We start from the raw sequence: 22,784 nt of genomic DNA, 5'->3' as shown, positions 1-22,784 counted from the left end.
TAAAGCTATAAGTTGCCATTTTTCAACCAACATGTATATTACTTCACTCTGAGATTCTACGTGAGATAAAAGCACCTTTTACACTGCCTGTCCGAGGCAGGAATATCGAGCCGTTATACCATCTCACAGTTCTGTATAACAGAGATGTCTCACTTTTAAGCTTAAGGAGGCAGTAATGTCTATATAAACAGGACAGCAGGCAGGACGGGAACACAGGCCAGATGGGTGTGATGATGCGTTATGTGTGCGACACACCCCTGGAGATTTAAAAAGCAGCTAATAGCACTTAGCAGCTAACTTGAAAAACAGCGGCAAAAAATGTCCAGAAATTGGAGAAGAAACGATGAAGTCTGGGTACTCCTTACCCTCCGAGAAGAGGACAAGATCAGCCGTCATGTATCAGGGACAGTACATGATTGTTGTTTACATGGTCATGCCATTGTTACCGTTTCTGAACGGTCACATGGTCTATATGTCACACTAGAGGCCGATCCTGCAGGGTAAATATTGCGCCTGCCACACCTCTTTTGGTTCCACGACACCGGCATGCTATTTAAAATCTCACACTGAAACAGAATGATGTTGCTTGGTTCAGTGTAAAAATGCAAAAGAGGCATAAAGGAAGGACTTAGCAGCTGCCCTTAGGTGCGATCTCTGTGTAAAGTGGACTGCATTTTTCCCCATACCATGGTGATTTAACACCTAAGCAGCCGCAACATTTGGAGTGCTTGGGAATGAGACAGGATGGTGCTCAGCGGTGAGACACTCATTTACACTGGAATGCACCAATCAACACACACACTCACACACACACACACACACACACGGAGCATAATGTTAGCGGCAAACAGGAAAGCTGTGGCAGACAGGAAGTATTCATCAGGATGGTGAGTTCAGAGTTCACGTGTGTGTGTGTTTGGTGTTTATGAGTAACAAGGTATCAGCATAAGTGTGTGTGGGTGTCCTATGGGTCGGTCAGCATGCAGGGATGCTGTTAACCCCGTTAACACCCTATAAGACAAGGCTGGGTGCCAAAGATCAAGGCCCTAAAGATGGCTGGAGGTTGGAGGTGAGCTAAGAAAGGCTTTTCACAGATGATCCACTGGTCGCATCGACAGGGAGGAGGACTTCATTCACAGAAATAAAAGCGGGACGGGATGCAAAACATTCCAAGACTGAAAGTCCCCAGGCATTAGTATCTGTACAGCATTGTTAGTGCTCTTCCCAAACACAGTATCCTGACTCACTGAATGGAAAAAATAGTCAGTATTGGCCATGAAAACATTTCCTCCTAAAGTAACATTTTTGTTATATTAACTACCCTCTTTTCTTAAGAAAAAAATAGGTTAAAAAGAATAAGGGCCAAAAATGAAAATCTTCGAAGTTGTAAATTCTACACTAAGGCAGAATATTGTGAAATAAAGCTGTAGTAAATCACAACCCTTTGCAATTTTGTAAATGATACAAATTGACGTTTTAAAGCTCACTGAAGGAGTGACTGAAGGCTGTGCAGAGGACAGTTTAGTTTATGGTGCAGAGAGATCAGAGGGAGCATCATCTCACCTTCCTGGGTTTGACTTTGTCCTGGTGGTCGTACTGAAAGATGCCTTTGTAGCTCAGACCCAACCACCACGGGATCCCCTGCTTGTCCTAAAACACACAACAGAAAAAAAACACCTCAGGAAAGTTTGAACATGTGTATGGGATTGACAGAGAGAGAAAGAGAAAGAACAAGAGAGACAGAAAAAGACAGAGTACAAATAGCTTTAAGCTCCATCATATCTCCAAATCCCAAACTCCCCACTAGCAGGTCCAGAGTCAACAAAAATGTGTGAGTTGCGTGTGTGTGTGTGTGTGTGAAAAGAGAAAAGGCAGAGTAGTAAAACTGTACCTTTACAGCATAGTAATGTACTCCATATGTGGGCAGAGACTCCACAATGCTCATATAACTGTGAGGAGCAGAAAGACGGACATGTAAGGGTTACAGAGAACTCAGCAGTCGATACAGTTAACAAAAACGTCACGAAACACTAACATACTTACTTTACAATAGCTTGCCCTCTGGACTGCCCATTGAGCTTCTTGTAATGCTCTATGACTCGGTCTTCACTGGAGGACAATACAAAAAAAATTCTTAACAAGGGGGAAAAACAACACGAGGAGAGCTTGTGTAATGTTTTGGTGGTTTTCTGGATAACTGAGTAGTCTCTCACCAGTAGGCCAGAGATGGGTGATCCTTTAGGGCCTGGGTGGGTAAAGCAGGCAGCTTTTTCAGGTCAGACCTGGTTGCATCATTACTGGGAGGGAAGAAACCACAAGACATGGTCACAACTACTCCTGCAAGAACACGTTCTCTGTGCTGCAGGCCTTTCCAAAACTGACTAACTGTGAAAAAAAAAAGAACCAAGTTAATGCAAAACTTAATATTTCCCATTAAATGCCACGTTTGGTAAAATGGTGGGAAAGGAACTAGGTTTAGTCAAAAGAGAGGAATGAATGCCGATGATCTAATGGTCCCTATTTCAGACACTGGGCGCTGTCCATCTCAGAACAGCTGCAGAGACACTGACAGCTGGAAACAGAAGAGAAAAAAAGGATAGAAACACAGACACAGCAGATAAAATACAGATAAAAGGAGATACAAATGGGATGATGGAAAAGACAATGACAAAGACGGAGTAAATGAGACAGGGAACCACTCAGAGACTTGGCCACAGATTCAGTTTTCAGACCTCCAGTGGCAGGAGGTCTTAATACCCCACTCTAATCCCGTCGCCTCTCTCCAGCCTCCGCCAAGGCCTCGGAGGATTGGGGAAAGCCCTGGGAACATGACAATCTATGAGCTAAAGCCCTGGAAGAGATCCCATCCACCCTGCCCGCCTGTTGTTCAATGTGTGAACACAGCTGTGTGTCTGGACTGGCTCATATCCATTCAAGTAACTACTCATTAGGTGTACGTGGTTGTGCGCACAACTTTCACGTGGCACTTCATACCAGGAAAGGCAATTTGAACAAATGCAACATGTGCACTGTGGCTTGTTCATCTTCACTAGTCACTGAATCATATATTCAGAATTTTTATTGTATTTTTCTTAAAGTATCTTGACATGAACACTGAAATTCCTAATACCTGTAAAATGACTGAAAAACTCATAAGGCTAATTCCTTTAGTATCAGGAAAATGACTTTATTCAAGGAACTTCTTGGAACAAATGGATTTGTATTTGACAAAGGAAAATGATTTCACAGTTATTATAGAAACATGATATCGTAGGACTCAATATATTAGCTGTCATAATGGGTATTTTCAGAGGGGAAGCAGTGGCAGATATATTGAAACTTAATAAGGAGGAGGGGTGCAGTGTATGGTTTTGAAGAGATATGCAGAGGGCTATAGCTTTTGGAGAAAGGAGGTATGTGTGCGTGGGAGGAAGAGGGTAAGGAAAGGGGGAGGAGGGTGAAAGGAATGTCTCCACAGTGTGTCACATTCCAGCCCTCTGCAGGATATTGTGTTTATTTACTCCTTTCACCGGCGGAAATGAGGTCAGAGGTGACGGCTGCTGTAGTCTGTTATCGGTGCTATAACAAAGGGATGAGGGGATGACATAAATTTAAGCTAACATCATACAGATCTGAAGAGCCACATGTCAATCGAAGCTCTAATGCAATGTGTTCATGACTGGAAGACGCCATAGCTATTGAGTTTATGTGACCTTACAGCTGATAATTATGCAATTCACTGTATTCAGGACTGAGCAAAAAGAGCCATTGCTCAACTTAAGCTAGTCCAAAACGCAGCTGACTGGCTTTTGACGGATACTGGAAAACATGACCATATCAGCCCGGTTTTAGCCTCTCTTCGTTGGTTACATGTCAGTTTTAGAACTGATTTTAATTATCACTTTTAAAGCACTTCATGGTTTAGCCCCCAGCTAAAAAAGCCAACATTTGCTGGTTTCCTGCTTCTTAAATGTGAGAACTGGATCCATTTCTTTGTCATATATGAAACAGTCTTAATAACTAGAATTTCTGGGCTGTTGGTCAGATAAAACCTGCCTTTTCAAGACAATACCTTGGCCTCTGAGAAATAACATGTTTCACTGTTATGGAGAAAATAATGGATGGATAAATCCATGAAAAAAATCACTAGTTGTAGTTGCATTATACACATACTGACACACACACACACACACGCACACACACACAAATATATGTAATCCATGCTTTTCCCATTAGTGGGAGTGCAGCCTGAAAATAGTGAATGAAAGTAGATCAGGGATGGCAGGAAAGAAGGAGGAATGTAAATTAAGCTCAGAAACAAGTAATGCACCTCAATGCTCACTTCTATTGCCCCTTTGTCTGTGCTTCTCTGCTCTGAATGTGAACATGTGTCACAAACTACCCCTGTAACCAGGGAGGAAACTTAAATATAAGACGGAATATGTGACCTACTTTATTACATGTACATTACATACAGTTACTACAAGTTATTAATGTGCTTACCTGGTGAAATCACCTTTAGCCTCCTGTGGAACAGAGAGGGAAACAGAAAGGTAGTGAGAGAAGAATGGATTTACATATATGGATATGTGAGCACCAAGCAGTGACTATAAAATGTGTGTCTATGTTCTGTTTGTGTTGGTGAATGAGCAGTCAGGTCTGCTGTGCTGAAATCAGAGAGAAACATTAAACCTCCATCTGGAGTGAAACCTCTGAAGGCCCACAGAGCAGATACCTGATACTGTGCATCTGCACCTGCGTAGAGGGCGCGCACACACACATGCACGCGCGCGCACACACACACACACATACACACACACCACTCAGCCCAGTCTATGTGTAACACAACCTTGCAGCATCACAGTTAATGGACTGACCTACTCTGAGAAAGGCACAGGAGAGAGAAAGGGCTGGCACTGAGGAGAATTTGTGAAGTAAAAGAGTTTCCCTTCTGCTCTGTGTTATATTAGCACTGAATGACTGCACCAAGAATTTCGCTGGTGGCCAGGAATGCGGCTACCAACAAAGACAGTTGAGGTTTTTCGGATTCGAAACTTCCAAGCGTCATTGCAGAACACTGACAGATTGATAACTGCATTAGATAATGTGAATTTAATCATAGTCAATTATAACTGCAATAGATAATGTGGGTTTAATTGTCGTCAATTAGGATCAAAGGCTGGCGGAGACATTTTGGAAGAAACAGACTTTCAGAAACGTTTCGTTGCAGAGCAACAGCCCCTGGGATGACTAGTGTGTTTGTCTGCATACAGATATCAAGACAGACATCCACACCCACACACAAACAAACAGACACACTTTATCTTACTTGTAGAATATAGGAAGCCAATTCGAAGACAACATCACTGTCCACTTCAATAAGCTCCTGCGAGAAAAAGAGAAAAGAAAAAAGGCGGCATGAATGACACGTTCTCTTACTGCAAGTAAATAAATAAAACACACTTTCCTGATGTTGGGAGTAAAAGTGGACGTGCCTCTTTGAATCATCATCCATTTATCCGCGATGGGTTGCTAGTTCCTTTCATGTCCGCGCTACTCCCCCTCCATTTTTCCTCTGAGCCTTCTCTAATTTCATGACCTCTTCATGTGGATGGAGCTCAGAGATTAGAGGGAACTGAGGGGGTTTGGAAGAGGGGGTTTAGGGGTTGAGGGTAGGCATGGATGCTCTGGTTACTGATTGCTGAGTATGTTTGCCAAAGGTGTTTTTTAGTTGTGTTACTGTTTTGTGTTTAGTCATTCCAGGACATGTGGAGTCTTTAGCTGCATGATAATTAGTGATGTTCTTTGTGCATGTAATCACCGACCATGAGCGTGTACATATAGAGGGAATGGTATGTCCGCATTGAGGAGGAGAAGGAGGAGGGTTAGTGGGCAGTGAGTAGTGGGTCAAGTATGCCAGGAATGTTCCCTTTACAATCCACCACTTAATTGGTTGGAAGATCAGACAGCCAGGATGAAACACTAGACAGAGCAAACCCACCCTGGGTGTACCACCCAGCGTGGCTACAAATCGTCTTTAAGTGTGTGTTATTTCACTGTATGTGTTCCCACCGCACGGTGAGAATGTTCCTCACCGCTTATACAAACACTGATTGCAGAAGTTGAACATATATCTTCATCTACTATATTTTAATGACTATGTTGAAAGTGGTGTCAAGTCCTGCATTTATCAGTTAAGGAACATCTCAAAAATCAGATCTTTTCTCTCTTTGCTTGATCTTGAGAAGGTCATTCATGCTTTTATTTCCTCCGGATTGGACTACTGCAATTCACTGTATTCAGGACTGAGCAAAAAGAGCCATTGCTCAACTTAAGCTAGTCCAAAATGCAGCTGACTGGCTTTTGACGAATACTGGAAAACATGACCATATCAGCCCGGTTTTAGCCTCTCTTCGTTGGTTACATGTCAGTTTTAGAACTGACTTTAATTATCACTTTTAAAGCACTTCATGGTTTAGCCCCCAGCTCTGTTTGTATGAAAAGTGCATACTAATAAAGTCTGACTGATCTGAACATGTAAGAAAAAGGGTAAGTAAACAGTAGAAAGCAACATGGAGACCAGTAAACTGTTACATATTTAATTACTCTTTCAAACTTGGTGATGACTAATTTGGAGGGTTGCTCGAATGCTTCTTGGCAAGAGAGGGATTTGTGGCTGAGATGACAAAGAGAAGTTAGCCACGGTCGCATCTCCATCACTGCCGATCAGAGCTGAAGCCGATTAAATACCTGAGTACTGAGGAGTCATTTGTCCCAGCAACAAATACTGTCTGTAATCTTTACCGCTAAAGACAAGAACCAAATCTTTGTAGTCACTGCCATTCAACTCTCAGTTTCTTTGTTAATGGACGCTACAGTGACACCTTTTTCTCACATACAGCAAGAAAGCAAACTCTGGTGGATGGAGCACTAACAATTGTCCAAATATACTATGAGCGACAACAACATTTAAAGAGATGAGGTGATCAATCCTAAGGAACAGTCTGGTGTTGCTCCCAGTCTGTGCTAAGCTTCCCGTAAATAGAGCTAGGGAGCGTGTTTTATCCCCCCAGATTGCTCCAGATTTTATTGTTCTTATTCTACATGCTCAGGAAAGAGGTGCCTTGTTTGCTTTTGATCTGTGTTTTAGTCTAACATACAGCCTTGGTGGGTAGCACTAATTTCTTCATTGTTAAATACATTTAAATTCAGTAAAATAATAGTATTTGTCATTGTGTGGTGGTAACAGTCTCTTTATTCATTATTTTAAGGGTGGTGTTACGGCTGTATGTGTTCTTTGCTGTTGTCCCTTTTTTCTTTGTAGATCTGCCCAGGTGTGCTTCATTACCTACGATAGGCAGAGCACCTGGCTGGGGAAGGAGCTGCTAAAAAGCTTCTTTGACAGCAGCAGAAGAGAGAGGTCTCTGATGTAGAGACTGCTGGTCTTGCTGCCTCTCTGCCTGGAATTTGAAATGCCTCGGTTTCTTGTCTTCTGTTAATAAATCCCATTGATTTTATTGTTTGAGTCTTTTGTGGTTATTTTGGGTCAGTGGTGTGATGTTGTTTGCCCCATAGGGCCGCCTAAGGGTGGGGCTTAACGTGTGTCTTATGACATTATCACAGTTTTCTTTCACAATGCTTTGACCGGGACATTTTTGCCCCATCATTTTCCCTCAAGCCACACACGCCCTCTTCTGGACAAGATAAATAACTGCTTGAAACTGGTGTCACTGCATGCACTGCACACTAACAAGGCTACATTATGTCTAAGCACTGAGGTACCAGGTAGACTTATGATAAGAGTAAGTGAACCAGTGATCTTAAAAAAGTCTCCACTCCCTCGGAGCAAACATAGAAATGTCTTTCTCTGAGTTGAAGTCAATCACCAAATGTATAAAACACATTTGCCTTTTTGCCCTTCCCTTTGGGCACCTTGCTGACAGTGTTTATTTAAACAGCTAAAATAGGTGTGTCAACACTGACAGATGGCAGTAAATGTGTCGAATTTTTTTTTTTGCTGGAATGCGGTGCAGCACATAACATGATGGTTCACAGCTGATGTAACTGGTTTGCATTTTTTGCTTCATCAAATCAGCGTGGAGCACCAAAATCCAAGCTGGCCTTTTAATTTAGAACCAAAAATGGTCTAATAAAGTGGTATGCCTCTAAAAGCGTTAAGGCCCTTACTATACATAACTTTATATAGCCCCCTCCACCTTCTTCTGGCAAAAAACATTTAAGTCAAGAAAAAAAATCCTTCCACCTTTATCTGTAAAGCATTTCAGGATAAATGCATCCCTCCTTAATCACAATGCAACAGCATTAGGAATATACATTTTGGCAATCACAGAATGAGTTTACCTTGTATATGATGGACTTGGCATTAAGGAAAAACAGCTCAATAGTGGCATTGTCCTTCAGGTAGGATATACTCTCTATGTAGAACCTGAAAACACAGGAGAAAAAGCTTCAGTACATTTGCAACAGTAAAGAAAACAATGGCAGAAGACCACCTTCAGTCCTATGAATAAGATCAGTAAGGTTTATCATCCCTTTGCTTAGGAAACAAAAATAACATAAACATGCAGGCTAACGTAGTGTCGTAAAATGTGACAGAAATGTTGCAATGACCAAAGTGGCCAGAGGGGGGCACACCTTACCAAAGGCTGTACCAACATCCTTTCACTTCCCTTTAAACCAATTCCCTCTCTCACCATGGAGGCTGGCAATGATCCATGATTAGTTTGTTTGTGTGAGCACATTCCACAATCTGAATGCACACACACACACACACACACACACACACACACACACACACAAACATAAACACACACACCGATTGAATGTGCACATGATGCACTTCACACATTGTCTGCCCCTCTGCATCATCAGCAGTGTGTAGTGATTCCACATGCACATACAGTACTTACACACACACACACTGTCACATACTGGAGAGAGAAGCACAGTAACCCACTTCTGGCAGAGCGGTGAGGAGGGAACTAACATAATAATGCGGTCTAAATTTAGCTCATGAATGCGTGCAGAGCCAGAGGGGAGCTACGATGGTACGCAGCTAGGAAGCTACTCATTGTTGGCTCTTCTCTGATGAAAACTACATCAAATATAAAATATTACACAGCTTAAAAATACTCATTGATGTATCCCTACAAGCTTGTATAATGTGGCTAAAGCACATGTTCCTATGAACACGTGAACGAATGTGTCGATCTGTGTGCGTATGAGTGTATAGGTATTGACTGGGAGGGATTGTAGGAGGATCAATATTTGAGGGCTTAAATCGCGTTACCCATTGAGCTGCAAGAGAGAATGAGAGGAGCCTTGTCAATATTCAGTGTGAACATTTAATTAAAGCCACGGTGTTGATGAGACACACATACACTGCCAGCACAGCAGCAAGCATGCAAAAACGGCACTCACTGAATCAGCAGGAGGTGGGCATCTGCCTCGCATTTATTTGGGAACACACGCATCACACAAATACCACATAAGCATGCAAATACATGACGTGTATGCACCTGGGCAGAGACTCTCTCTCACACACACACACACACACACACACACACACACACACACACACACACACACAAAACCTTATATTGTGCTAATGAAATTGATAATATATTCAGGCCTGACATTTGGGCTGATAGTTATTCCATTATATGCCAGAATCTGTGTGTGTACATCTCTAAGAAATAGGGCGGGATGTGTGTGTGTGTGTGTGTGTGTGTGAGTGAGAAGGGGGGTGTAGTCAGTGTGACATTTGGATAGATTGAAGTTAGAGATTGGACTGAGCGATAAAAAAAGGGGGGGTGAAGGCTCAAAATGGTGTCAAAGTTCACAATGTCACTGCACCACCAACACACCGTCAAACACCTATTAGTCTTTGTAAATACACACACAGTGACCCCCACCCTGACCATGGAAATCCCTTTGTACACAGAGATCGGGCTACAGAGCCACTACAAACTCCCCTTTTTACACCGCCTTTGCTTTTATACACAGAACCAAACAACGGTGGCATCGTGGCATTGAGTGTGTGATTTCAGACAGCATGCCGGCGTCCTGGAAGCAAAAGAGATGTGACGTGCCTGATGTGTAACACAACAGCATTGGCTTCTAATGTGACATGTAATGCATGGAACACATTGCATGTGTTAGTAGCACGTGATGCAACCTCCCGAACTGACGCGTCTTGCACGTTGTTCACATTGACAGCGCTGTTGCTGTGACACTTCTGCGGGGCTGCTGGCTGCTATAAGAACTGTATTTCCACATTTATTAGCACATATTCCATTCATTTATGGATGCATTGTCAACAACACGGTCCTGCAAATATTTTCCATTAAAATGCTTTGTGTCAACAACTGATGGGATTCTGTCGATAGAACATCATCAGAAGGCTTTTATTTTGAAAATGGAAAAGTTGAGTAAAACAGATATATTGTATTTCCTTATGTCTATGACAGCTTAAGACATTGAAACTGTAGTAAATTGTGATATAGTCAATATAATCATCAAAACAACATTTTCACTGTCTATTTTTGCTGACAACAGGGCTGATCACACAGGAAAAAAATGTCAAGTCACCGTTTCTCTAGATGTGCCTGAGAAGCAGTTGGGACGCTCCTGACCAGCGCTGCTCATGCAGGCAGTGTGGCTCCTTTAATATCTTAACATGGGATTTTCGCAGCAGCCACGGGTTTGACTCTGACTTGCGACCCTTTTCTGCATGTCATCCCTTCTCTCTCTCTCCCCCGTAACACTTTACCCGTCCTGTCTCATAAAAAATCCGTAAAGCCTCCAAAAATATTCTAATATGTGTGTCAGCAGCGCTTCCTGAAAAATAACATTGCCAATGACAGTAATTTATTGTTCCTGTTATATGACAGCTGATCTCGTCCTCTACTCTGAGTTTAAGACCTCATTGTTTTCCAAATTTGTAGACATTTTTCAGACGCTGTTCTTTTTTAAATTAGCTGCTAATTGCTATCAGTTGCTTTTTAAATCTGTTTTAAACTCTGTCTGGCTCATGGTCCTGTCCTGCCCAATGTCCCTTTTACACAGCTGTCAATTTTGCACTGTTACTACCTCCACTGCAAGCTTTAAGGTGAGACAACTCTGACCCCCCATTCTGGGACTGTAAATTTTATAAAGAACAGCGAGGCAGAATAACAGTGTGACATTCCCAGTGTGACAGGCAGTGTGTCAAAGGGGCTCCAGAAACACACACACACGCAATAGGTTTATATGGTTCTATAGCTGAGATAGTGAATATCAGTGCAACTTAATTGGAATAGTGGAGATGGTTAAAACAGCAGCAATAGTGGCCACATTATCTGCACATCTTTTGATTTTATTAGTCACATTGCACAATGACACCATTGTTCACTACATGGAGCAAACAATAAGTCTATGTGCTAAGAATACGATGTTGCTATACAGTCACCTCATTGTGACATGATTTGAGCTGTGTTGTAAATGTCGACCTGGAAATGACTACTCAGTGACATTGTTCAGCAGAGTTCATGTGCGTCATGTTACTATGTATGTTGCTAACCAAGGCTCAGTCCCTGGGGTGTAAATGACATCATAGAGATATGTTGGGCACACCAGCAGACCCCAAACAAAGCTTTGGCTTTCTCCTCCAGCAACAAACTGAGAATGCATGTGTGTGAGTGTGTGTTTTGGGCACAGAGTGGGATGGGAGGACTGTGTATTTTCATTTGAGGTGAAAATGAAAGATCAGAAAATCGCTTCTCAGGTCTGGTGCCTTTTCCTTTTTTTTCTCTTTTTGAACAGTCTATTGATGATAAAACACCCACATACACACAAACATACACACTTTGTGTTTCTGTCACATATGCACACATGATCCAGTGCCTTTGTGTAAGTAAAGAGTGTTTCACATATGAGTGGAGCCATTGTATGAGCAGTGCAAAGGGCTGAGACAGAACTGTGGGATTGTAGGGTTATTTCATAACCCAGTCAAAACAGGTCATAAAAGAGTTGGCTTTGACTGAGGAGATGATTCGAAAACAAGACGTGCACAATACAAGGGCACATGCCTCGTCACAGATGAATTAGGAAACAGTTCAGCATTATATTAATAAAAGACTGCAGCGGTCCTTTTAAAAGTGCTACTACGTGAACACGGATAGTACTAACATATAAAAATGATGGAGGAGAGGCTTCTCTCCCTATGGGAAAGCATTCTTGTTTAGAGTACGGCACTTTGTAGTCACCATGAAGCTACAGTATTTGACGTGATTTGCATGCAGCGCATACTGACGAGGCCTGAGAGGCGCATGATTGGCTGAGAGGCCCTGAGCGGGAGTTAAACACCAGGGTCAAAGCAATTTCAAAGGGGCCTGTCATAACTAACCTTGTTAATCTGTTCCTATTACCACATGAAGGCATGTGCATACACAAACACATTTACAGACACACTGTCCATCTTTCTTTGTCTCTTCCACACACATTCAAACCATCTGCGGTCAGAGATCATGTTTAAGTTAGGTGATAAATTTAATGAAGAACTCACCTGACACAGAAGTAGAGGACGATGGGACCAGACTTCTTGGGGAATTCGTGTTCTAATACCCTGCGATCCAACTGTAGCCAACTAAAATGGCCCCTGATGAGACAAAAACGCAAACCAACCAATCAATGCTTTAGCTCAGAGGTCAAGGGACCCCCTGTGAAATGACCATGCCGTTTATCCATCACCAAAATTCAACCTAACTTTGGAGTGTTATATCACCCCCCCACTAATGAGCTAGAATGACATGGTATACTGGATTTCTTAGGTCTTCTAGTTTTATATAATACCAGCATCATAACTCTAGCTTCAAAACTAAGCCCAGGATGAGCTCCATCAGACAAAAAAAGTTGAATTATTAAAAAATTATGGACCTTAATCATATTGAGATTTAGGCATTGACGCTGTAAGCCCTACCAAAAACGTAATCTTATGACACCATACATTTTCTTTGTTAAATGTATACAATGATGTAATTGTCAAATAATATTTGTAAACAATATCACCAGCAAAATGAAAGCCAATCCCAGACTGGTGGTTTGCCTCACTATATTCACACTTTTTTCTGTGTCGAAGATTTTTGCCTCCTTTCGGATGCATGACGCTCAAGCTTGTCTCATGCACTGTAATGCACCAAAATTCTCACATATCCTACGTAAGCATGAGCCAGTAATCTGTGTACAGCCTTTGTATGTGGGAAGTGTGATTATGTGACCAATATACTGATTGGAGTTAAAAAAGAAAGCGGTCCCCTTCAGGAAGTCTGGATAAGTCACAAAACACAGGACTTTCTTACAGGACTTTCCACTGGTTTCGTTTCTCTTCCTGTTTCCTTTGCGAAACCTAATCACAGTAACTTAACTTGCTTGAACCCTAAAGACACTCAACCGTGTTACTTTACCTAAACCTAACTTATGTAACTTTACATTAAGTGTGGAACATAATTCATGTTTTTTTTTATTTGTAGGATATCATAAGAACCGTCATATGAGGAAACATTATGCTGCTTATAGTTTTGCACCTGGTCACTACTGTTTTATGAAGTCCTGACCTCACATGCGCTGTGTCCAGAAATGTCTCAAATACAGCTAAATGGAATAAAATAACAAAATACAGGCAGATTCTCTGCAGATAAATACACCACCACACAACTTTGAGTGGGTCACAAGATCGAAAAGGATAATTTTTGTACGAGTCTTTACATTGTTTTTTTTGTTTTTTTTAAATCCTACATGATACAACTTTAAGCCTCCTTTCTTTTCCTGTAACCATGTCTTCCCTTCTGTTTTCACTCTTCTCTCCCCCACTCCCCTCTTTTCTCTGTCCCCCTCCGACTGCGAGAAAAACTGCAGAGACAGCTTGTCACCCTGGTAACCCTACATGGTCTCCTGAGCAACTGAGCAACATCTCTCTCAATCTCCCCCTCCTTCTGTCTCTGTCTCTCAATCTCTCCTGCTCTTTCCCTCCCAAACGGCCTCTTTGACCACTGAGCAGTCAGAGCTCAGCCTTCTGCTCTCCCCAGGCGCACGCAACAAATCTACACATCATAGAATTAGCCCTGGGAGACCAAGACTAAAGCAAAGCTGATGCTGCTTTACTGGACTGACACTAGATCCAGTGTGTATCACAGCCATGTAAATGCCATGGAGCAAAGGCCAGTTGTTTTTGGCATCAGTTGGCATACGAGATAAAACAAAAACAGAGAGGGAACACAGGCCAAGGCGATGTTTGCCTGTATGTAAATTATCTGTATGTTTGCATGACTGGTCTTGGACCATGCTGCGGTGCTTCCGTCTTTCTAGGTCACCAAACACAATAAAAATAATTTGAATGTCATTTTTGCATTTCAAGCATGGTTCTCACAGCAATCCTTCTGGCAGACATCAACTCGTGAACTTTTGCTGGCTCAGAGCAAGACAATTGTAGTTTCATCATAACATCAAAACCTTCAATAACTAGGTATCAGATCATACATCAGTTTATGGTTCAGTGTGACATTCATGATCATGTTATTTTGACCTGAATAAAGATAGCAATCCACTTTTGCTTGTAAATGAAAGAGGTATAACCTATAAACTGGATATCTAGTTTTTGTTAAGGTCAAATGTGAACTCTAAGAACCATTTCATATCGAAATACATGAAAGCAGATACACATATTTAAAAATAAGCACGCTGGAAATTCATCAGAAGAAAAACAGGCCAAAAGCAACAGCCACATTTGATTGTTTCTTAAACAAATTTAAAACTCAAACAATGTACTGGAAAACTTTTCTGAGTGGTGCTTTTGTTCACAGTGCAGCATCTTGCTTATGTTTACTCTTAAGTATTTTACAATAGCTTTAGGTCTTGGACAAGACACGTGGAAACATGTTGAAAGCAAAAATATTTTTAAATAATAAACCCAAAGCAGAAATCATTTAAATATGGTTTGGCTTTTTTTGAAGTAACTGAAAAGCAAAGTTACTTCTTAACATTATGTCCAAAACTTGACAGAGAATTGTCAATTTCACTCTTTCCAACTTTGTCAGCTGCGCCGACATCTGTGCTGAACATCGTGTCCTTAACATTAGTAACGAGCTATAAGATGTTCACTGGATTTCTAAGACAAAGAAACATATGAGCATAATCACATCCTATTCACATCCTGTTAGGCAGCACAACTGGTTGCACCTGAACTTTGATACTGTTTTTTCTTATTGTCTCCTCCTATTATAACGTGTCCCATATGTGGCTTTAACAATTCTGTTGATAGACAGTGATTATCAAAACAGAGTGTAACTGCTGATAGTCTGACTGTTTACAGTGTTGTGGAGCAGCACTGACAACAGGATAAACTGAAGGGACAGCCCAGGGCTACTGATACTCCATGTGCTGTAGTAGTTTTCAATAACATTACTTTTAGAGTGTGACTTACGTTTCGTCTGTGTACGCAATTCCAAAGTACTCCTTCTCCTTGAGGTTGAAGTGAGAGGCCACGAGGTCCAGCAAGTCCTTCGCCATCAGCTTGGGCTGCAGGGAGAGAGAAAAATGAGTACAGAAATATTACATACACAGCTTGAAGTTAAAGAATTATTTTACCTTCAAGGCATTAACATTAAGGATAGTATCTACTGTGCTATAGGATAGGAGGAAAAGGAAGACATAATGAGAAAATAGAGGAAAGACTTTAGTCATCTTTACACTAAAATCAACTGAGATAATGGCATTGCTGTCCTTTTTTTCAACAGTTATAACTTCCCCTGTGTGTAGTGCAGTGATACACAAGTTAAGGTCGTCTGGCCAAATCTGGCCTGCCATAAGATGCTTGGTGGCCCATAGACCATTTTCTTATTCACAATGAAAATAAACTGATTCACACTGGGATTATTATTGTTTTTTTTGTAATTTGAATGTAAATAAAGTGCTAGAGTTACTAGAAAATAGGATTCGACTAATATTGGTTTTTCAGGGCCGATACCAGTACTGAATATTATTAGTTAATGAGACCGATAACTGATTGGAACCGTTATTGCATTTACAATGAAAATAAAAATATTTCTGTATAAATTTAGAATTTGTAATACAAAAAACTCTGACACAAAACTTTGTTTTGATATCTTGAGTGATCATTTAATCAAAACTGAAATGTTCAAAATCATATACAGCAAGTTCCTTACAACTTTTTAAAAAAAATAAAGTTCAGTGAAAATTTAAATTAAAAAAAGAATGAATAAAAATAGCTCCCTATGATTTTACAAAGTAGAAGTTCCCCCCATGGTGATACTTTCTTTGCATGTATTGCAGACTGCTTCCCTGGTGTTGGCTGAGTGTAATATGTACACTTTTTTCATTGATTCATTTTATCAGCAATCACTGAAATAAAATAAGCAGATAATCAGCAAAATGCCATAAATCAGCCCCAATAATCGGTCAGGCTGATTATCCGTTGACCCCTAATAGAAAAGCATCAAATAGAGCTTGTTAATCAAAAAAAGTGCCAGGGGAGGACCCCCCAGACCCCTGACAGAGGTCCGGGCAAAGCTCGAATGCTCTCAGATCCTAGAAACACTCTTGTGAACACCTAACCAATGCAGAGTTGCTGTGGCTGGCTGCGTGGGGCTGATGCAACTTGATTTGCCTCTAGGCAAATGTTGTAAGGTTGAAAACAGAAATTTGTATATTATATATACTGATAAATGTTATTACTGTTTGTTTATGAACTGCTCCCTGGCCTCCTGTCACTTTATAAAAGTGGCCCCCGGGCAAAGCAACTTGAGTATCCCTGGTGCAGTGGTTTTTCACACAGTAGTTTAATTGGAACAAGTACATGTGTAGAGCTTTATGTTAATATATTCTATCAGCTATTGATTTACCGCAATGACTAAGCATTCTGACAAACACTGGGGAAAAGAGCAAGAGAGGAGGAGATAAATGAGAGAGAGAGAGTGCGAGAAAGATGGATGGAGTGTGTGGATGTTGCTGACAGTGCAGGTACCCTGCCCTTCCCCTCCCTCCCTCCCTCCTTTCCGCCCGTCTGACCCAAACCCTCTACTGCAGAGTCATGGCTCTGGGCTCAACCACTGTATTGCAGGGAGAGGGCTGCAGCTAGCACAAGAGCTTTCAAACTAGTTAATACTGTGGAGTACTGTCCAAGCTATATACGATGACAGCCTCCATTCATCACGACGCTCAGAGCATGCAGAGCATCTTAAAGCCAAGTAGAGGCCGGGGACTGCTGCCATATGCTGCTGGTTTGTGACATCCTGAGTAACAGCATGCCCCACCCTGAGGTTAACCATGGGTGTGCCTCACTGCCTACAGTTTCATTACACACACACACAAAAAAAAAATATGCATCCAAATATGCACACAAGAGCCCATACATACCATGTATGCACCTCACTCACTACACATATGTGCTATATAATTTACATATAGGACAGAGGAGTATAAGAGTAGAGCATACTGCATGCAACCATATATGCATCTACACACTCATACACACGCAGATCATACAGCTACATGTGCCATGGTGTGCAAATTCTTAACAATCTCCCCCTGAGGACCTGTACTATCTACTCACTGCACAGCTACAACTTCAGTGACAGAAGCTACTGCGAGCTATTTAAAGAGAAGGAGGTGATGTCATGCACACAGCAAGCACACACACATGCATTAACACACACACACACACACACACACACACACACACACACACACACACACACACAGAGCTCCAATGACCTAGATCTCATATAAGCACGACGCCTACAGTGATCCTGCAACACAGAAAGGCTCTGGAGAGAACAGTAGCGATAGAGGAGCTACTATAACATATAGGCTGGTTCTGCTTTATATCCCCATGTATCGGATTTATATACCAGATAAAAGTGTTAAATAAAAAACAACATGGGTACTGCACCAGCTGATTCTGTCTCTAAATCCCTTTGATCCAACCCCACTACAATACCTCAAAGTATTTGTAAATGATCTAGTCTTCCATACTGCTGCACCTGAATCGTGGATCGTGGTTGTGCTGATGCTGTGGTCCTGCCTGATGCCTACTAGTACCACCAGCATTATTATTCATACCTCCACTATTATTGTACACATATGATTGTTATTGTCACATACATAAACTACAATCTGCATGTAATATGCATACGATCATGAACTACATTTATCAATATGTTATGTGATTGTTACTGTTATTGTTGCTGTGCATCTGTCCCCTTCTTTCTTTCCTATGTATCATTTTGTCATTAGCTACTGTAATTGTATTGTTCTTTACCACATCTATTGCACATCTGTCCATCCTGGAAAAGGGATCCCTCCTCAGTCGCTCTTCATGAGGTTTCTACCGCTTTTTTCCATGTTAAAGGTTTTTTTGGGGGTAGTTTTTCCTCAGTTCCTGTGAGAATCCAAGGACAGAGCGATGTCGTATGCTGTAAAGCCATCTGAGGCAAATTGTGATTTGTGATAATGGGCTTTATGAATAAATCTGAAAACTGAAATTGAATTGGATAAAGGAACACTGAGGCTATCATCAAAAGAAAACAGTAAGAGTGATGAACTCCCCTCTATTAGCAAAGATAAGATCATGAAAATGCTAAATTTGTATTTATAGTATTGTTGCGTGTGGTTTAATATATATTTAATATATCACAGGCAGAGATTTGCGCTGAACTTGGAGGTATACTATGCAGAATTTTCCTAAAAAGCCAACAGATTTAAACAGAAGCTATCCCTCTTAGTCATCACTGATGCATGTTTGCTATATTTGCTACGCAGCACGCAGGTGAGGTTAGGACTTAAAGTTTTCATTTAAGTTATTAGAACATTTGTTCGACTGTGAAGAAAATGTGGCATAACCTGCAGAAATTTACATCGGACAAGTCTCTGTGCAAAACAATTTTTTGTCTGATTAAAAAAATGCATACGAAAATTACAGACTTTGTGTGCAAAGGCCTTTAATTTGGCATTGGCTTTCACTTTCACAGGCGATACTATCTGTGAACAGTGACAGAAAATTCCTGCATAGTATACCATTAACTGTGTTTACGTCCTGATCTGTCTGACTCTGACAAAAGTCCACAAATGTTCTGACTGGCTCTTTTGTTTCTCGAAATCTAAGAGCAGTGATTCACCAGTGCGACACTAGATCTCTTTGAAGTGCTCAGAAAACATTTTAGATGTGGAAATTTTAGGTCTGGAAGCAGGCTATCTTTATGGTATTATCAGTAATACATGTTTTGGTTCAGTCTGAGACACTCACAGCCGTGGTCTCTCATTATCACACAGCAGTCAACTGCCTTGGCGACATTATCAATTAAACGGCATCCGTGCCACCACAGCATCACAAACAACGAGGACAGGGGGACACGTGGACACACACGATAAACTGCTCAAAAGATGGTATGGCAATAAAGAGCCCCAGATACACGGTTGAATATCATATCAAAAGTGCATGACTGACAGAGAAAAAGAACAGCGTGACCTCTGAAAGGTTAAACTGAGCTTCTGGCCTCAACATCGTCATGAATACCGAGCAGGCTGTAAAAATCTCACGGGCTGCACCGGATAGCATAATTGAGTTTGGTTCTCCCTCTTCAAGTGACGACTCCCTTCCACACGCAAACACACATCCTGGCGCTATCTGTGAAACGGCAGATACCTCACGGATGTGTAATAATGTTGCGGAAGATACCAGCAGTGATACAGACTGTGAATGACAGGTAATATAGTAAGTGATGTGGCACACGGCACACTAAACACACACACAGACACACACGCACACACACACACACACACACACACACACACACACAATAACTGTGAGTAACACACACACACTATGGAGCCATCTATCAGACAGTAAAGCTCTCTGCTAGCTTAGACAGCATTACAGCTAATAGACATTTAGCCTGTGCCTCCTCAGCAGCACAGGTAATTAACAGCATAAGAATTACAGGGAGGTGCAACTGAGGAGGAGACACACTAAAGCAAAGCCCCAGACAAGTGACAAACTCACAACAGTAGCTCACTTGCCTGGCTGACAGAAAGTCATGGCCCAATCTCTGCAAACTGCTCGTAGGGCCCTTGGTGCCTTCAGGATTGCTCAGATTTATAGGACGCTAACTGATTATCAGTGCCAGCTCTTAACAGTCCAAGGGTGGGTACTGAAAAGGTTTTTTAGCTCTTCATGTTTCAATATTTTAACTAGGGCTGGGCAATAAAACAATAATGATAAACATCTCAATATAATTTTACTCTATAGAGACATAATAAAATGTTTAAGAAATCTTCCATATAAGTGAGCCATCCATACAGCCATAGAGGATGGAGCAGCAAATATGGAAGAAGAAGAAGACGGCGAGACGGGGGGACTGACCTACCGGCCGCCTTTTGCCAGTAAAAGCATTTTATCATATAACATTAAAAACACATAAAGTTATTTCTAGTATGACTGTTTGTCCACAGATAACACACAAAGAGACTGACTTTGCCACTTACCGTTAACTCCAGTGGCTGTATAGTTTACTCAACTATTGATAAAAGTATGTTAGCAAGTTAAAGTGACTGACTAATCAACTATTTCATAAAATGATATGACATAACGTGACTAAAGGTAACGTGAATAAATCACATAAATAATCAAATAATCAAATAATCAATACGTCTGTAAACATCCTGCCTCGGTCATGTCAGATAGACTTTCATCGTTATAACATCATCAAAGTTTGTCTTTTGTTATTGTTTTGTTTAAGCAGAAACTTTAAACTGTGGGTGTAAAACTTGAGAGTACAGAGAGTACTGACCACAGTTGAGTTTTGTTTTTTATATTTATTCTGTTTACACTGTCACTGAAACACATATAAAATGTTTATAACTGTCTTTAAGAGTTTGACATGCTGCTGACCACAATTAACATTTCTTCATCTGTTTATTATTTTATTTATTAACATTCATTTGACATTTTTAGCCATAACACCAAGCCCTAATTCTAACTAATATTTTGGATAAAGTTGTATGCTGAACCATGTTTCATTAAAACCCCGAAGTATCACTTTATTTATCGTAAAGTTCTTCACATAAACACTGGCATGGAAGAGAAACGCCGCGTAGTATCCCATTCACTAAAGCCTTAGGGAGTGATAGCCGTATGACTGACATATATTTTCACCCGCTGGTGCATTTGGTGGTTAGCTTCAATCTTTACAGCCTGGTCAATAGGTGTGTTGGCCTTCTGGCACATAGTTCCCTGCCAATGAGGCGTTGCTCCATAAACAAACCACAGAGGATGCACTATCAAAGGTAGGAGGAAGGGGATGAGGAAGAGGAAAAAAGGTGAACGACACTTCTGGGATTAAACAGCTGGTCAATGTTACAAGTCAGTGACAGAAATAAAATCCAGCCTTTCAGAGGCTTTCTGGCTTGTGCGCTTGGTGTGCTACAGGAAGTTAAATGAAAACCGCAACAGGATTGACTTGACCACACTGCTGTTAAATGATCAGTGAAGACATGAAATAGCCCATTAGAGTGTGTAATACTGCCTTAATATTTGAAACAAAACTGTCTGCTCTGCGTATGAATTATGATCATCCCCTTCAAGAAATCCTTTTTGTGCGAACGAGCCGAGGTCCCGACTGCTTCTTAGTTCACCGGAAAACTAAGAATAACATCCTAATTCTCTGTGGTCCTACTAACTGTACATCTGCCTGACGCCGAGAAGCGGAGACAGAGAGTGAGACAAAGAGAGAGAGAGAAAAAAAAAGAAGACGGCGGTATCCTGATTTATATGACAATAGTTAGTTAATAACATCCCCTCTTCCGGACTTCTCTCTTGCTAATACTGTTGCCAAACTATAAAAATATCATTTATTATATTGTGTATTTTATGTTGTAAACAGAACAAAATTCCTCACTCACAACATCTTAAATTATCTTCAAATTTTCTTACATAAAACTAAGATCACTGCTATGTTTTCTTGAAGTTTTCAACTCTGTTTTTTGTTTATTTCCCTGTTATTTCCTCTGTTGATGGCCAAGAGGATGAAGAATGATCGAAAGAGACGATGGATGAGATTTGGAGCTGCTGCAGCTGTTTTTGGAGATTTAGAACAGCGTTTCACTTCCTACAGCCCAAGGCAAGTTAGATTTCTGACTTTTTACGACTGTTTTAATGCTGATTGGAATGAAATTTACGACCAATTTTACAATCACCAAAAAAATGCAATCCATTACTTAGTGCAGGGGTATCCAAACTTTTTTGAATAGGGGCCAGATTAGATAATGTGAAAATACCTAGGGGCTAGCAGCTTCTTGCATCAAACAAATTATTAAAAAAGAAGATCGCATGCAACTGTTTCATCTTTAAGTGAAAAAGTATTTTTCCACCACTCCTGAAACCCGGCAGCCCTCGCTGTCGACTTTATGCTTCTTTGCCGTGGCCATGTTTACTACCTAGCAGGAAATGTTTGGTGTTACGTTACTGTTAATCTGACTTTTTGATAAAGACACTCTGTTGTTTGTGACCAAATACTCGACCAGCCACATGACCACAGTGGAATCCACCGCAGTTTGAGTTTATACTATACTGAGAGTATTCTCGCTGCTTTGGCGAGAAGTTGCCACCGTTGTTCCTAACGGAGTCTGACTTTGAAGACTGAGATAAAACAGCTTCATTTTCCCAGTGGAAATCAATGTCTGATAAAAAGGATAATGATTCTTGTAGGTGGGAC

General features: G+C 41.1%; 1 protein-coding gene across 15 annotated transcripts in view; it reads right to left on the bottom strand.

The window, feature by feature from the left end:
* The window catches only part of frmd4a (FERM domain containing 4A), a 133,785-nt gene that overhangs the window by 21,538 nt on the left and 89,463 nt on the right, over positions 1-22,784 (bottom strand). For all 15 annotated transcript variants that reach the window (XM_088079887.1, XM_088079891.1, XM_088079888.1 and 12 more), the window contains exons 3-11: positions 15,479-15,573; positions 12,566-12,658; positions 8,362-8,446; positions 5,330-5,386; positions 4,504-4,526; positions 2,214-2,297; positions 2,044-2,109; positions 1,892-1,949; positions 1,564-1,650 (exon numbers count right to left, since the gene is read on the bottom strand). In XM_088079887.1, coding sequence (XP_087936013.1) covers positions 1,564-1,650; positions 1,892-1,949; positions 2,044-2,109; positions 2,214-2,297; positions 4,504-4,526; positions 5,330-5,386; positions 8,362-8,446; positions 12,566-12,658; positions 15,479-15,573 — 648 coding nt within the window. The remainder of the gene's footprint in view (positions 1-1,563; positions 1,651-1,891; positions 1,950-2,043; positions 2,110-2,213; positions 2,298-4,503; positions 4,527-5,329; positions 5,387-8,361; positions 8,447-12,565; positions 12,659-15,478; positions 15,574-22,784) is intronic.

Source organism: Plectropomus leopardus, chromosome 7 (assembly GCF_026936395.1).
Source record: "Plectropomus leopardus strain MGB_pleo_1.0 chromosome 7, ASM2693639v1, whole genome shotgun sequence".
Taxonomy (NCBI): domain Eukaryota; kingdom Metazoa; phylum Chordata; class Actinopteri; order Perciformes; family Serranidae; genus Plectropomus; species Plectropomus leopardus.
This window is presented reverse-complemented; position numbering and strand designations above follow the sequence as displayed.